Below are 17,630 nucleotides of genomic sequence, written 5' to 3' on the forward strand. Positions count from 1 at the left end.
GGTAACACTTTACAGTAAGGTTGTACTGTATATGCTGACATTAGCTATGGCCAATGAACATTTTAACAATCTTTTTTAATGTTTCTACATATTTCTACATAATACATTTTAATATTAAATGTTTCATACATTACCTTAAATTAATGCAGACTAAGATGAATTAACCATAATTAACACATGCTATAAAATATTTATTTCTGTTAGCGTTATTGTTTATTTATTTATTTTTTGTTTTTGAGTATATTAATGCATTTAGGCAGTCCTGTCATAAACGTTCCTGTACAGCAGGTGGCAGCGGAGCACCCGACAGCATCAAGACGTACACGAAGAAACGTTTGTGTACATGTGACCCTGCATGTAATATGAAATAACTATTGAAATAAAGTAACGCCTTATTAATTTATTACGGCGCAACAACATCATTATCAGGGATCGCATATGATGTTATCGCTATTAAATTACTGTAAAAGTAAACGTCAGGTGTCTTTGTTTATAACTAGTGTTTGTCAGATTTAACTAAATCATGTTTAAGACGCTGTCATATGCTGTTTTAGACTTTGAACCCAAAACCCATCCAATAAACTCCTCTAAGAGCTTGAAATAAGCAAAATCAAAAAAGGGAAGATTTGACAGTCGGAAGGTCTCATAATACCTTTACCAAACTTTCACCATGCCACCTATGAAGAACAGCAGTGTGAAAAGGTAAGACCTAAACTGACATCTCCATATATCTTCTGTCATAAGAGATCTATGTCATAGAATACAAGAAATGTGGCTGTTTTTGTGTCCAAGCCAGTCTTGATGACATTTTGAGCCCTACATGTTAATTAAACTATTAAACTGCTGTAACTAGTTGACTTGAGTTGTGTGGATGTGTTTTTTTCCTCAAGACCAAAGCTAGACTGGAGGTTTCTGCAAAGGGTCTGCAGCATTCTGAAGATCCTCTTCCCGTCCTGGTCCAACCAGAGTGTCCGAATGTTCATGACACTTCTTGGAGTCACACTTTCAGGTGGTAAACTCTGTACTAGGTTTGGTTTGATCCATTAGACAAAAAAGTAGTGAAATACACTCATTTGTCAAGGATAACACATTAAAGTTAAAAACTTGTCTCCATTGCGGTCCTTATGAAGGCTTATTTTGTCTTCTCTCTCTCTGTTTGTTTAATGTATTTTTATTTTATTTTAGTCCAACTTGTGATTTATCAAGTGGGTCTCATTCCGAGTCAGTTCTACGAGGTTCTGTCTGAGAAGAGCTATGGGAAGTTCAAAAATCTGGTGGTGTTTGCGGTTGTGCTCATCCTGATTAATTCAACAGTGAGTTTGGTCTCGTATGTACAGTATATAGTTTTCTGCAAGTCGCTTCAGGTAACAGCATCTGCTAACTAGTTACTGTATTTGATACTAACCCTTGGTTACTCTATCCCTTGTATTATAATAGAGTATGGCACTAGCAATGCAAAGATCATGGGTTTGATTCCCATCAAACTGAACATGTGTGAACTGATAAAAATGTACACATTCAGTGCAGTGTTCTTCGAATAAAAGCGTCTGCCAAATGCATAAATGTAAATACCCTCAAAGTATGACTGAAAAAATTTTTTATTATCACAATATTTTTTTCCATATCATATAATATCGATATTTGTCACAATATTAATTTACCATTAATAGGGAAGGAAACACTTTCCACATATTTGTTAGACTTTGAAAATGAATGTAAACATGTAAATTGTTTGTTCACATTTAAACTCCACATAATAGCTACCTTTTTTATTTAGGGTCCTATGAAATCCATTTAATTTTCCCTAAATTCTGTGTTTTCCATTTCATTTTTGGGGGGATTCTGTGTTTTATGATTTAATACAAATTTAGATAAACTTTAACAATTTAATTAAGCTTTTAAAAATGTAATGAAATGATAATATAACAATTAATTTACAACAAAACATTGCATTTTTTATTTTTTTTATTTTTTGTCAAATAAGATGCTGCACAACAGAATTGTATAAATTTAAAACATGGATAAAAAAATAGCTTGGTTGTGTGATATTCCTTAGAAATATTGTTATTATTATTATTATTATTATTATTACTTTGAGAAGTACATTTTAGTATACAGTAGTGATATATTTCTGTCATAAATTCTTAAAATTAAAAAACTTTTATTTTGATTTTTCAGTTTTAGTTTCACTTTCAGTGCGTGTTTGATGATAGTTTTTCTCAAATGCAACATTGAAAACCTTGTGAAGTAACTCTCAGTGCAGCTTCATTCAGGTTCAAGTTCATGTGTTCATGTCCTCATATATTGAGACGGCAGGGTTGCCAGGTTTTCACAACAAAACCCGCATATTGCTACTCAAAACTAGCCGAAAACTAGGCCAATTGCATCTCGGGGAGGTCCCCCGAAAAAATCGCATTCCGGGGGGTAAAATCTGCTTTTTTGCAGGGTTACACTGGTAAAATTAGCATTCCATGGTGCTAAATATCATGTTATTTGGGGTCGCTTCAACCAGCGGACATGAAAAACAACCCGCGGCAACAGTGTTACGCTGCATTTACATGGGGTGTCAGCGTCAACGCTTGACGGAGGGCGTGTCTGAAGCTTGAGCTGACGCGACCATCATAGAACAACAGCCAATCACATTACTTTCTGGTATGCATGAACGCGATTGGCTAGCGTCTGTGATCTGATTGGCTGACGCCTGCGTTGGCGCTTGAAAAGTTGAGAAATTTTCAACTTCTGCCACGAGTGAAGCGACGCGACGGAACCCACAATTCTGTTCGGCAACGCATGACGTCACCCATTCAAAGTAGATGAGAAGCGTTAACGCAGACGCCCCGTGTGAATGCAGCATTAAAGGGTTAGTTCACCCAAAAATGAAAATAATATCATTTATTACTCACCCTCATGTCGTTCCACACCCGTAAGACCTCGTTCATCTTCGGAACACAAATTAAGATATTTTTGTTGAAATCCGATGGCTCAGTGAGGCCTCCATTGGCCTCTCAAGATCCATTAATGTACTAAAAACATATTTAAATCAGTTCATGTGAGTACAGTGGTTCAATATTAATATTATAAAGCGACGAGAATATTTTTGGTGCGCCAAAAAAACAAAATAATGACTTATATAGTGATGGCCATTTTCAAAACACTGCTTCAGGAAGCTTCGGAGCGTTATGAATCAGCGTGTCGAATCATGATTCGGATCGCGTGTCAAACCGCCAAACTGCTGAAATCACGTGACTTTGGCGCTCCGAACCGCTGATTCGACATGCTGATTCATAACGCTCTGAAGCTTCATGAAAAAAATTAAAGTAGCCCAATTCCACGGGAAAACCACGGACTTGGCAACACTGTGGCAGATGCTGAGAACATGGTGAGCGTCACGTGTGTAAGTTTGTGTATCAGACCGCATTGTTCATTCACGCAAAAAACTACTAATTACTAGCGACATGCACTGACTGGCTGTTGTCGCATTTATTTCTGCTGTGTGATAGGCTGTTAGGTTAATCCATATGGAGTAAAAATATCCAGAGCTTTTCATCGTTATCGACGTAAATTTGATCGCAATATCCTTTATCGCCAAGCCCTACCTCAGAGGGTAGTTTAGAAACTGACAAAATGTTTTTATTTTGGGTCTATGCAGCTGCCTTCAACAATGAAATATACGTTCAAATTGACCCACAAACATCATAATCATAATAATAGACATTTTGTTCGCACATTCCACAAAGTGTTGAAACTTTGCAAGCATGTTCATGGCCCTAAATAAGGACACAAAAGTCACAAAACATCAAGAAAAAAATACTAGTTATTAATTTATGGGGTAAAGAGGTTGTACTGCACTTGTAATATATAATGCATATTGCTTTGGATAAAAGCATCAGCTAAATATCCAATCAGGGATTCCTAATAAATCACTAATATATCTGTTCCTTAGCTGAAGAGTCTAGACCAGTACATCTCCAGTCTGCTGTATGTCAGCTGGAGAAAGTCTTTAACTGAAGAAATCCATAACACATACTTCAAGGGACGTGTTTACTACACCCTCAACGTACTGCGCAAAGACATCGACAACCCGTAATGTATTCACACAACATTTGTTACACTTAATTACTTAAGAAAACTTAATTAAATGTACTCTGTTAATGGTTTATTTTGTGTTTGTGTCACGTAAAGAGACCAGCGCATCAGTCAGGACGTAGAGAGGTTATGTAAGCAGATGAGCACTATGGCGAGTCGACTTCTCATCTCTCCGTTCACTGTCACCTACTACACCTATCAGTGCTTCAACAGGTCAGAGAGTATTTTCATCAGTGGCAATTAATGGCAGTAAAATATTCTGGACACTTTACTTAAAGCATTTAAGTAAAAAGTATTTTAAATGCATTAATTATGCTTTGTAATGCACCTTATAATGCATTGTATGATCTCATGGATAATTGTAACCAAGTTATAATACATTATAATACTTACCTATTCATTGTTAGAAAGTATAATGCATTAAAGCACATGACAAACAACCAATTTTAGATGTATGCATTTTAACTTTGGTTACAACATGCATTATATCGTACATTATCAATACCTAATGCATTATATATAAAGGCTTTAAGCAAATTGTTACTAAATATTCTTGTATCCCTCTAGTTTTACATCGAAAGATTTGATAGGATAACTTTTTCTTACCTTTTTGGTGCTGCAGCGCGGGCTGGATTGGATTTGTTAGCATCTTCGGCTACTTTGTGGCTGGAACCATCATCAACAAGATCTTGATAGGACCCATCGTGTCCATGCTGGTTGAGCAAGAAAAGCTGGAGGGAGATTTTAGGTAGACCTATACAAAACAAGAGAAATCTAAATTACATTCAGAGATGCTGAAGCAGACGTCACATATTAATAGTCACCATTGCTATCTGATCTTATTCTTTGAATGAATGCAGCAGTATTTCAGCAGTTCTGTTTGGCTTTTTGAATGTCTTTCCAGGTTTAAACACATGCAAATTAGAGTGAACGCAGAATCTGCCGCTTTCTACAGGTTCGTGTGCACTTTTAGTATTTCTGCCTGCATTGAAAACTATACATATTATCAAATCACAGAGCAGGAGAGCATTTGTTGTGTTTTTGCTCAGGGCAGGGAAGGTGGAACACATGCGGACCGACCGAAGGCTGCAGATGCTCTTATCCACTCAGAGAAGCCTGATGAACAAAGAGCTCTGGCTTTACAGTAAGAGAAAATTCAGAAGATTGCACAGGATATATAAAATGTGCAATATTCATCACTATTGTTACTGAAAATATACAGCGGCAGAAGAGAAATCTCATTTCATGCATTTAACCCTGAACCGTCTTCAGCCAAAAAGTGTCATTTTTCAGGCATTAAGCTGCCTTATCAACCTAGTTTAAAATAATAAAGTTCTCTACAAATGCTTATTGTTTTGTTTCTTTAAAGTCGGGGTAAACACCTTTGACTATCTGGGCAGTATCCTCAGCTATATAGTCATCGCGATCCCCATCTTTGCTGGACAGTATGACGGCCTGACACCTGGAGAACTGAGTGCTCTTGTCAGCAAGGTGAGTTCCTTCAAACTGTATTTAATGTGGCTGAACATAAAGACAAAAACAAGTGCTTCTACTCTGCGTGAATCTCGGCTGTCCACAATATGTTAATCGTGTCTCTTTCAGAATGCTTTCGTCTGTATCTATCTGATAAACTGCTTCACCCAGCTCATAGATCTCTCAACCACAGTCTCTGATGTCGCTGGATACACGCACAGGTGAGATGTGCTGAGGCTATGTTCAGACTGCCAGCAAAAATCTGATTTTTTGCAAATCCAGATGGGTTTTTAAGAAGTCTGGACAGCAAAAAACCACATGAAATCTTTTTTTTTTTTTTTTTTTCCCCAAATCTGATTCAAACCACATTTGGAGGTAGTTCAAACGGTATGTCCAAAGATTTCGGCCATGGCTACAGCACAGACCATCGCAATATATACCAGTCTTAGTCTTAGTTCTGCAACGTGACTCGACAGGGCGCTTATTTTTGATGCAGCTCCGTTTTTCCGTTCTGGACACAAATCTTATTTGATCACTTGCAATTAATATTTCAGACAGTCTGCCTGAAAAGATCTGATTTGAGAAGAAATCTGATTTGTCTACAGTTTGAACAAGACTGCTTAAAAGCATATTTTATTGTGCATTAATGTTATGATTGCTTATTGGTTATTGGTTAGCTAAAAAATAGTAAAAAATGATCTTTCTTTTGGTTCCAGAATTGGAGAATTGCGGGAAGTGATGGCAGACATTGCCAAGAAACAGTATGACCATGAGCAGTATGATCCACTGTCAAAGGATGAATCTTACAGGTAATTGAATGATTGAAAGTGAAACAGGTAAATGAAACTAATTGAAAGTAGCTTAGATTGGTTCACATCATTTCAAGACCCGAGATCTAATGCAGATCTAAAAGAGTTCCTGGTAGGTCCGTGTATCTTTTGGTCATTCGTTTTTTGATTTTTATTATTTGAAACTAATAAAAAAAAACAGCTGAACATCAGTTATTTAAATTGTTACTGCCTTTAGTTATTATTTTATTATGTAAAAATGCGTAAAAATAGTAACTTTATGAGATTTAAAATTGGTTTTAATAAATAGAACATTACATAGTGTACAAATACAAAATCTAATTGTATGTGGTCTCTCTTTTTTATGTAATGTTTATTTAACCAGGAAAATGTGAGAACAATAAGTGTAACAGGGACATGAATTTACATTTTACGTGTGTGTGTGTATATATATATATATACATACAGGTTATACCGGTTCACATACATACAGGTTCACAGTTCATGTTTTTACTTTTTTTATGGTTTTAGTTAACGATAATAATGATGCACAGTAAAGATTTAAATTTGCATGGTAAAGCTTTACTATTATGATTATCATTGTTGTTAGCAATATTGTTAACAATTATAATAATTCTCTATCAGTGATCGGGAGCTTCACAGTGTTCCAGCAGACACTGCGTTTGTGCTGGATCGTCTCTCCTATAAATCACCCAGCTCAGAGGAGCTGCTGGTGAAGGATCTGACCCTAAAGATCAGTCAAGGAATGCACCTGCTTGTGGTTGGAAACACGGGAACAGGGAAGACCTCCCTACTGAGGGTCCTCAACGGCCTGTGGGAGCCATGCAACGGTACGACAGAGATGAAATGATCGGATGCAGATGAACAAATCTGAATTTTTGAATCATACCGCTTTCCTCTTTCTCAGGATCTGTGGAGATGACCACATGTTTTGGACCGAGGGGTGTGCTCTTCCTTCCACAGAAAGCATATCTTACTGATGGCACTCTCAGAGAACAGGTGAGAGAAGAAAAACACCAATTACGCACAATTCTACATAGGAAAACAATTATTGTGAACAAAAAACATTATCAAACATATATCTTTTTGATTGTGACACTAATTTGCTGGTGTTCCGTTGTAGGTTATCTATCCATTAAAGGATATATATCCTTCCTCAGGTACAGATAAACCTCATTTTAAAAAACCTACTGATATGCATTGTTTAAATAATAGAATCATATACCTCAAATATATGTATGTAATGTACTTTGTGTATGAAATGTGTTATATAAATAAACTTGCCTTATTATATAATCCAATGCAAATGTATCAAGATCTTGAAGACATTTGTGAGCCAATTAAACAACACACTTCTGGTGTTGTAAATATAAATTATGATGACATTTCACACTTTCAACCAATATAAATTCTTCTTCTAGAGTCTATAGATGATGAAAGAATATTAAAATACCTGGAACTTGTTGGTTTGGTAAGACTGATCTGCTTCAGTAATATCTATAATTGATTTTAAAATATGGCCACTGAGAATGTTTTGAGTTCCTCACACTTCCTCTTAATAATTTGCTGTCTTTTAAACCTGTTTTATAAGCAGCATGTCTTTGTGTTTTTTGTATGTCAGTCGAATCTTCTGACCAGAATCGGAGGACTGGATACACAAGTGAACTGGAACTGGTGAGAAATGAGTATTAAAGGCACAATATGTAAGATTGTTGGCTTAAAATATCCAAAAACCACTAGAACAGTGTTATATATTTTGTTGACTTGTGTACTTACTTTATCCCAAATGTTTCCAAGAATGTTTAAATCAGGACACGGACCATGTCTGTGCGTCGCCTATCAATGACATCATACCCATGTTACCTTCGATTTTTTTTTTTTTTGTAGAAACCATGGAAACACCAAAGACACTTTAATATATTATACGTTTTATTAGACAGGTGAGCAATTGTTTGGATACATTCATCGACAGAAAACTAATCATTGTTATATAGCTCAACACAGTAAGTCTTATATCTCGTTTTCTTGATTTACAGCATGTTTTACCATGCCTAATCTCGATCTAGCTTACTGCAGTGTGCAACAAGTGTCTAATAGAAGCCTCTGAGCGAACGCAGATTAGCACTATAACAACTTTTAACACACAAATGTGTCTAATATGATAAAACAGCGCTGCTTTACCCCACATACACATGACCGGAAGAAGCAGAAGCGGCGACTGTGGCATAATAAAAGTTTTGCTGCTCTCGAGACGTGTGTCGCGCTCGTCTCTCATTAGCAATTGCTTCAGCGGCCTCGTTTTCAGCCCTGCTCTGCTTCATGCAGTAACGTAACTTAATAATCTCATCCATGAACATGATTTCTGCCCGAGTCCCATCCTGATTCTTTTCCACCGGCTGTAGACGTGAAGACAACATCTCCCATGATTCAGCAAAATCAAGGCGTCATCAAGCTACGCCTTTGTTTTGAATAACCGACCTCTAGCGACGAAAATTTACATAGTGTGCCTTTTAATATCTGGATATGAAAAATGTGGGTGTTTAAAAAACATAAAAATGGAATTCCCTCCTTTTTTTTTACAGGGATGATGTTTTATCACCAGGAGAAATGCAGAGGCTTTGCTTTGCTAGACTGTTTTACTTGCAGCCCACATATGCAGGTCAGTTCCTGCATAGTCTCATCAAATCTCCTGTAGTTTTAATTGCTATAATCAGTCAGATTATCCCATTCATGTGACGTGTGTCGTGAGTAAGACATGCTGTTTGATTTAGTCCTGGATGAGGCCACTAGCGCTCTGACGGAGGAGGCCGAGGGCCAGCTCTATAAGGCCTGTAAGCAGCTGGGAATGACCCTCATCAGTCTGGGTCACCGTAGCACTCTGGAAAAGGTGATGATCTGTGACCTTTTCACATTCACTAACACCACAAACATTACTGTGAACTTTTGTATAGCGTATACATAGATTTTTTTTAATTTGTGCTCTTTAAACAGCATCATAATGTCATGCTGCGACTGTGTGGAGGTGGCCAATGGGAGCTCATCAAACTCAAAGAGGCGTGAACCTTCAGACTGTTGGACTGGTTTATGGTTATGGGTGCATTCATTTTTGAGACCCTAGAGAAATCTTGTAATGTTTACTTGACAGCATACTGCGATTTACTGAAGTCTTCGATACACTAGTAATGCTGTTTTTTGCGATGACTTTTTCCAGTAGTCATGTTTTTTTGTCGTTGTTATTCAAGTATATGCTGCTTCATTCAAACTTTATTGGTTGTTTCTTGCCAAATGAATTTGCAAAAAGGGATTTTTGTAATGAAGAACATCTAAGAGTATTTGAAAAAAAGTCCTATATTTCAAATATATTTTATACACATTACGGATATTAAACTATTAATGGCCACACAAATGTCTAAATGGTCATTTTTGTTTCGTGTGTTTTTAATGAGAGAAGCTGTGTGCTTCTAGTGTTTGCCTTCATTTATTTAAATTATTCTAGAGCAAAAAAAACTATATAATTTCTCTGCCTGACCAGTAGAGGGCCAACATTTCCACATAGCTGAATAACAATTCAAATCCATTAATAATGTTACATGAGTTTATTAAGCTCAGAATTAAAATGTTAACTCTATTCCTGATACATACACCAATAATTCATTTGGGCTGTCAATACTTTTTTTTTCTTTTTCTTAAATGCATAATATAAAATCGATTTGAGAAAAAGAAGATAAAAGTATTTAGCACATGTATCAGGAAAAGCATGGAATGTTTGGATGAAGTATAGTGGACGGTGGGAAAAAATGTATCACCCCTCATCCCCACTATATCTTGTTGCCAAAACACTATATATTTGGCTCCAAGTTAAAATTAGTAAACCTTCTCACTTTATGTTTAGAAACAACTTCTGTATTATATATTTATAGTGTTCTGTATATATATGGCATACATCAGTGAGCTGTACGTATCTTAAGGGGCTTGCAGCAAGATCTGTTGCCATGCAAGGAACACGTAAAGTAGTTTACAGAACTAGATTTGATTAAAGAAACATGGCATAACCAGACTGTTATATATGCATTGCAGTACAAGCACTAAGCATTTTTGTTACATTAAAACCAACCAGAACTGTGAAAGTGGCACGTTTGCAACCAAAAGCAGCAGAGAGCCTGAGCTCAAAATGATCCCTACCACCAAAGAGTTTGACTGATCCCACTGCTTGAGTTTCATGCAGTTTTAAATGTGAGCACGGCCTATCTGCTGCTGTCAATCAACAGGCACACTGGAACAGATAAAGGGAAAGACCCGCTATCCTTTCAGGAAAATATGAGACAACCAGTAGAGGAATAACTAAACCGTCACAAGGGTTTGTGATGGAGTTCATTATTAGTAAACTGAGCAATGAACTAGTTCAGATGAATCAGAATATATGTAAAAATGTTTGGATAAACTGCCACAAATTTTGAAACAGACCAGTCAGTAAATTTCATTTTATATATATATATATATTTCCTCCTGACACCCAGCTATGGAGTTTTATCCTCTGTAGAGGACATTATATTTTAGTGAATTTCTCTTACATGTCACAGTTTTAAGTCTGGATGTCCTGTAAAGAGCACATTCAGGGCTTTTCAGAAATACCAAATGTTTGGCAGTTTCACCATGACCACTCCCTGTCTTTCGTCTTTGAAAATGGCTGACATTAATTTAGTGATCAAACTTAACACCCTTATGGAAATATATTATGTCGTTATCATTTAAACCGGACTAATTTTCAAATTGTTTGTTATAAATCAACATCTCAGGAAAATGTTATGGGATTATAATCAAAATATGACTTTCTGTTACGAAACAGGACATTGATTTCATACATGTCCAACTGTAGAGGACACCGGGACTTAAAGCATGTTTATTATGCATTTTCGGAGACACAACAAGTGAATTATATATCAATATTCCTATGAAATATCAGATATTATTATGAAAATCTTGCCAGTTATTACTCCCATTATTACACTTCTTGTTTTTCACTACATGCTGCCCCAAAACACATTAATATGCAAATTATTTACAGTGTATAGATACATTGTATATAATGGGAAAACCCTTTTATAGCCATTTTACACACATACTGTATAAAGCAAAATGGCATATCAAATCATTCTGTTATAACCATCAAAACATAGTTGAGAATCATCTTTATGCAAAGTTTGGTATTAAAAAAATCCTGAAACCTAAAAATTAATTGGTGATTTAAAAGAAAATCCCATTGTTTTTGCTTTTTCATGTCTATTCATGTCTTTTTATTTATTTTATTTTTTTTTAAACTGAGTGCACAGAGGACATAGCATAACATATGAATACAATAGCATTTTTCAAAAATCTTTTTATATATATATATATATATATATATATATATATATATATATATATATATATATATATAAAAAATCTTGTATCTATTTCATATCCTGCTTGTCACTATTGCACTAGTCAGAAGTCTACTGCAATAGCTAATACTTTGAGCTCATGTAATAATAATGTGTTTGTTACTGCATGAAGAAAATAAAACAATAGCTTTTTAATAACTTAAAAATAGACTGGTACTTAGTTGGAGAAACTGCCTAAGCTGTTAAAACGGATTGCCATACAGGTTGCTGTGAAGCGGCTGTTCAACAATAACAGTTACTTCACCTCAGACAGACATTCGCTCCGGTAAGTGACGGATCTATTTTCAACGGGAGGTTGGACAGATAGAAGAGCGTCACACAGAAAGCAAAGACACTGGGGGATAAAACACACTGTCCTCCTCTACAGTTCACGGAATTTACCTGTTTTCACGCGGATATTTTCGCATGCCAACATCGGATATTTATGAACATCTGCACCGGTTTAAATCATCTAGCTTGAGGCGAAAAAGGTAAGAGTCGTTTTTTATATTTAAATAAATATTGAAAGGTGAAATAACTGAGGGAAGACTTCTTTTTTGCTTTTTAAATGATTAGTTTTTATTTTAGTAGAGAAATGTCGCAAATTCAATGAGTTTGAATTGATTACGTTTCTTTATTATTTGTGTCGCATTAAGTCTAAATTTAAACATTACATTGTTTTGAATTGTGAAAACGATTTCAATTAACTTTTTTTTCCTTAAAGTGCGATCCACCCAGACGAAAACGTCTGTCGCTCTTTGAAACTAAATTTATAGTACAGAAAAAATGCCATTGACAAAAGCATACATGTCCTATCACACAGCGGGTCTGATCTCTTCTACAAATGGACATACTGCAGACGGAGCCCGACAGCTGAGGTTATTTTTGGGACAGGCAGCTCAGGGTAGTGAGGTGTCAGAGATGGCAAATGTCATGCTTTTCAAAGACCAACATCCTTTTGTTTAATTTTGTAATACTGGAATTTCACCTCGTCAGTAAATCTGACTTTCTGCAGGCAGATTTCACTAGATCAGCCACTGTTCTGTTGGAGGTAGTAGATGTAAGTTGTTGACCTTTTTAAAGATGTAGGTCACTATGAGTATTGTTGCCAGATTTTTTGCATTTGTTTTTCTGTGTAAAGTTCTGTCAAAAGTGAACAATGTTAAATTTCCCTGTGGTTTGTGACTTTTAATCCATGTCCATTTGCTTTGAGGTCATCTGTTGGTGTACCCCTAAACATAACTTTTAGTCCCTTTAAATTCACTGTAGTTTTCCTCTAAAAATAGACCAAATATATCAATGGCTTGTCCTGCACTACACAGATATATTGTTGAACTTGCATGCGTGTAACACTGTGGCGTTATTACAGTATATCATGTGGATGCTTGTGTAGTGTCACCTGACAGATACATAGTAAAAGTAAAAAGCCATACTTTTAACGAGGTTTATATCAACTATTATCTATACTAATTTGTGGTGGGAAACTGGAGAGCTTTGAGTGAGCATCTCTAAAAGTAGGTATCTCTCATTTCTCAAAATTTCAGGATCCTTGACATGGTTATTTGTCATTAGCAGATTATTCGAACTGACTTACAGTATACTAATTTCAGGAGCAGCTTTCCAGAAACGTCCTGGAGTTGAGTAGTAAGATGTAATGGTGACAGGGTGCAAATATGTAAAACTTTATAATCTCAAGTTCTTATGTTTCTCCTGTATGCATCAAGCACAACGGTTACTTTTATTAAAGTGCGTTGTTGTTTTATCTCTACAGAGAGCAGTAATGGATCAGAATCTATTTGGTGGGGTTCCACGCTTCCTAACTCGACCCAAGGCCTTCTCGCTGAGTGTGGGACGAGATGCCTCCCTCAGTTGCACTATTGTGGGAAACCCTGTACCTGTAGTAACCTGGGAGAAAGACAAACTGCTTCTTTCTACAGGGGGACGCTTCAAAACAGTCGAGGATGGTGACGTTTACCGACTTACCATCTACGATCTAACTCTAGAAGACAGCGGTCAGTACATATGTCGTGCCAAGAACAATGTCGGAGAGGCATATGCAGCTGTGACCCTGAAGGTGGGATTGCCGGAAACTGTGGTAGAGCGTGCTCCAGTGTTTATAGTGAAGCCTGTCTCCACCCGTGTTGGTCTAGGAGGTGATGTTACCTTCTATTGTCGTGTGGCAGCCCATCCAGCGCCCAACTTTGATTGGGAAAAGGATGGCCGCTACCTGGGTGAGAGCAACCGCATCAAGATAACCTCAGAAAATGAATCCAGTTCCTTGAGGATCCAGAGCGCCAGGAGCTTGGACAGTGGTACCTACACCTGCCGTGCGCAGAACTCCATTGGCCGCTCTCAGTCCGCTGCTACTCTGGTGGTGGACCTCCAAGATACTCGTCTCCTCAATGCAGACAAGAGCACATCACTCCTCTCCCACATGCAGAAGCGGAAAGAAGAGATGCGGAAGGATATCTCTTTCTACCGCACCATGGAAAGTTCCTCAGCCTCGCTCACAGCATCTTCTTCCATGATCACAGAGGAACTTGGAAGCTCGGGACTTGCCTATGATCAGGAGCAGAGGTTTTCGGCCTTAACCAGCATGTTGCCCAAAGGCGTGTTTACCCGAACATGCACTGTGACCGAGGGTAAACATGCAAAGCTTAGCTGTTTCGTCACAGGCCATCCTAAACCTCAGATCATCTGGAGGAAGGATGGGGGGAACATCAGCGAGGGCCGCAGACATGTTATGTATGAGGACCAGGCTGAGAACTTCATCCTCAAGGTGCTCTACTGCAAACAGAGTGATAATGGGCTGTACACCTGCAATGCATCCAACATGGCTGGACAAACCTATAGCGCTGTGCTAGTGATTGTCAAAGGTAAGAATAATGTTTGGGGGTATTTATATTTTGTCAATTTATGCAACTTAATTCATCCATTTGCTATCAGATTGAATATTTACAGTATGGGGAGAGTGGGGTAAGATGAGCCACCCCCTGAATCTTGGCAAACATACATTTTTATTGTCATGTGACCATATATTTTGAAACCACCCATCATTTCTGGCACATGGGAGGAGTGGAAGGCACCCATTTAATTTAAAAACTGTTTTTGGCTTGTCAAAGTACAATTTTAGCATAACAGATGCAATGGCTGTTACATCAAAGCAAATTTGCCCAGGTCTACATATATTTATGATGCATATTGGTGATTTAGCAACGTTTAAAACCATGCAAATCATTTAGCTAAATGTTAGCCTGAATTGTTAAGCTATCTAGTTTATTCCAAAATGGCAGCTATGGGGCAAAGTGAGCTAAATGCTGTGGGGTAAATTGAGCCAGCGTTTTAACTTACCCCACCATAAGGCACTGAAGTTAAGTTAAATCTCTGAAGAATAAACGTATAATTTCAGTGTAATATTACACAACTGGTTTAGTTTATCTGACTTTATCTTTGGTGTTCAACATATTGTTTCAGAAATGCAAACAATTAAAGATATTGGTTGGTTTTATGTTGTTTAAGTTAGATTATTTGTAAAAGAAAATTTGATTATTAAATTAGTTTTTAAAAGAGGTAAATTATCTTTACAATTTCAGATTCAGTTAGATGGTCAGTTTACATTCAGATGGTGCAACTTACCCCTAACGTGGGGTAAATTGAGCCACAGGAACACTTTTTTTAATAAGAAGCCATATTTTTAGAACCCTTTGTCATAGATGTATTCTGATCATTTAAAATGATAGGAAACATCCCGAAATTACTTTCATTTTCCCTTATCTTGACAACCACATAAGTAAAAAATGGCTCATCTTACCCCACTCTCCCCTACATTCTAGATTTTTACAAGAAGTTTACAAGATGATGCTAATGTGGGCCATAAAAACTTTTTGTTGAACATTCTTCTTGCCCTGTCTATTGTTTGAGGCTTGCAGACTTCCATACTCTGACACAGTCCTTTCTGGAAGAAGTAACGTTTTGTTTGTGGCTTGAACAACCAGATGCATTCATAATTAGCTGAGGTGGTTTTAGTTATCAGATTGCTATGTGTCTCAAATGTGTCTTGGAGGGTTGGTCTTCTCCAAAAGCTATAGCCAATCAGTAAAAATGCATGAAGTGTCTAAGTGTACTGTAAATAGAACATTATGAATATTGAGTTCATAATGAAAGTGCTATCAGGATGAAAGATAGGAGCACTACGTCAGCACAATAATGACCATGTTAAAATACAGTTGGCCCTATTAAACCACCAACCATTAAACTGAAATTTTATCAACTAATGACAGTCATCTTTGCCTTCCAGCTCATTCTCTGCTTAGCAAAGTGCTTTCAAGTGTCTGAACAGGGTGTAGCATTACACCTATTTTCTGCTAGTGACGATTAGTTCACAGTTGTTGTGATGGCTAGTTGCAAACTCACTTCTGACACCGTTATGTGGGTGACTTTCCAAGTGACATCCAAACATTAATCTGTATCCAAATTCTCTGTTAACTAAGCCTACAATAAGACAATGATTTTCACAGATGTATATGTTCTGTATGTATACAGAGTTCTAATTTTAGCCAGAAGTGTAGCAATAGTGTTTTGCTACCTTGTTCCTTGGTCTTAATCTCGACTTTCATGCCACAGGCACCTTAGAGAAAGGTCACAGAAACTTAGCCGAATGCCAGTCCACTACTGCAGTGACGTCCCTGTGTCGGGATTAAGAGTGTGAAGTTCATGACATTTATAGCTGTTTTTGTGTAAACATGTTCAAATTTCAGATGATTGACTTGAAGCTGGTAAAGTAGAGCCAAAGGCATACTCTAGGCCTATCTGTTGGATACAAACATATTAAACATCATATAAAGTCAAAAATGTATTTATTTAATTTGATGGCCAGCTTTATTCTTTAGTCTTATATTCATTGCTGATGTGACTTGTAGGGATATTTCACCCAAAAATGAAAATTCTGTCATTAATTACTCACACTCATGTCGTTCCAAACCTGTAAGACTTTAGATCTTTTTGATGAAATCTGAGAGCTTTCTGTCTCTCCACAGACAGCCCATGCAATTGAAACTTTGGCGCTTCAAAACTAATCCATATGAATTGAGCGGTTTAGTCCAAATTTTCTGAAGAGACTCGATTTATATGATGAACAAATTTAATTTAGGCTTTTATTCACATATAAACATTGATCAGCGAACATAAACAGGAGCTCAACTGAACCTGCTTGATGCGTGAGAACAAACCTCTTGTGGAAGCTCAAACATGCTGAGCAACACGTGAGAATGAACCTCATTGGTTCTCGCACACGTCAATCAAGCGTGCTTGAGCTTCCGTTTACCACAACTGATGTGAGAGCTGATGAATGTTTATATGTGAATAAAAGCCTAAACTCAATCTGTTCAGCATATAAAGCGACCGTCGTGTTTTTGACTAAACCGCTCAATTCATATGGATTAGTTTTACGATCTCTTTATGAACTTTTTGAAGCGCCAAAGTTTCAGTTGTGTGGGCTGTCTATGGAGGGACAGAAAGCTCTCAGATTTCATCAAAAGGATCTTTATTTGCGTTCCAAAGATGAACAAATGTCTTACGGATTTGGAACGACATGAAGGTGAGTAAATGATGGCAGAATTTTCATTTTTTGGTGAACTAACCCTTTAAGGGCGTTTTCACACCTAGTTCATTTGAGCACACTAAGTGGTTTTGTGCCTATATAATGGTTATATGTGAACACCTCAAATGAGACCCACCTAAAAAGACCCACAAACAAACCGTAGTTAATAATATGGTTTGAGTATGGTTCATTTATGGGTCCACTATTAAGTTCATGTACATTGTGCATTTGGTGTATTTGAGT

At 37.0% G+C, this 17,630-nt stretch overlaps 2 protein-coding genes across 40 annotated transcripts in view; both read left to right on the top strand.

Moving 5' to 3' along the window:
- The first annotated feature begins 292 nt into the window (after positions 1-292).
- abcd4 (ATP-binding cassette, sub-family D (ALD), member 4) lies at positions 293-9,774 on the top strand. Of its 2 annotated transcripts, XM_051882532.1 has the most exons (19): positions 293-702; positions 891-1,009; positions 1,186-1,313; positions 3,944-4,083; positions 4,183-4,299; positions 4,709-4,834; positions 4,991-5,041; positions 5,136-5,230; positions 5,456-5,577; positions 5,689-5,780; positions 6,276-6,368; positions 6,993-7,198; positions 7,276-7,367; positions 7,492-7,528; positions 7,790-7,839; positions 7,990-8,042; positions 8,951-9,027; positions 9,140-9,255; positions 9,360-9,774. In XM_051882532.1, exons 1-19 carry the CDS (start codon positions 671-673, stop codon positions 9,426-9,428), a joined length of 1,815 nt encoding a protein of 604 aa, XP_051738492.1. In that variant the 5' UTR covers positions 293-670; the 3' UTR covers positions 9,429-9,774. The 2 variants fall into 2 exon arrangements, with proteins under 2 accessions (XP_051738492.1, XP_051738493.1); XM_051882533.1 differs by lacking the exons at positions 293-702; positions 891-1,009; positions 1,186-1,313 and having other exon boundaries at positions 3,944-4,088.
- Positions 9,775-12,076: 2,302 nt separating this feature from the next.
- The window catches only part of LOC127506203 (obscurin-like), a 62,957-nt gene continuing 57,403 nt past the window's right edge, over positions 12,077-17,630 (top strand). For 26 of the 38 annotated variants that reach the window (XM_051882417.1, XM_051882419.1, XM_051882418.1 and 23 more), the window contains exons 1-2: positions 12,077-12,279; positions 13,560-14,664. In XM_051882417.1, the coding sequence (XP_051738377.1) occupies positions 13,569-14,664 (1,096 nt within the window). In that variant the 5' untranslated portion in view covers positions 12,077-12,279; positions 13,560-13,568. The remainder of the gene's footprint in view (positions 12,280-13,559; positions 14,665-17,630) is intronic. The other 12 variants (XM_051882436.1, XM_051882445.1, XM_051882449.1 and 9 more) reach the window with 4 other exon arrangements.

This window comes from Ctenopharyngodon idella, chromosome 23, assembly GCF_019924925.1.
Source record: "Ctenopharyngodon idella isolate HZGC_01 chromosome 23, HZGC01, whole genome shotgun sequence".
Lineage (NCBI taxonomy): Eukaryota > Metazoa > Chordata > Actinopteri > Cypriniformes > Xenocyprididae > Ctenopharyngodon > Ctenopharyngodon idella.

Bases quoted from the DNA above. Each gene is read 5' to 3' on its own strand.
- abcd4 (XM_051882532.1), top strand. From the start codon at position 671: ATGCCACCTATGAAGAACAGCAGTGTGAAAAG. The intron at 1,010-1,185 runs GTGGTAAACTCT...ATTTTATTTTAG, and splicing joins TCTTGGAGTCACACTTTCAG to TCCAACTTGTGATTTATCAA. The intron at 7,840-7,989 runs GTAAGACTGATC...TTTGTATGTCAG, and splicing joins ACCTGGAACTTGTTGGTTTG to TCGAATCTTCTGACCAGAAT.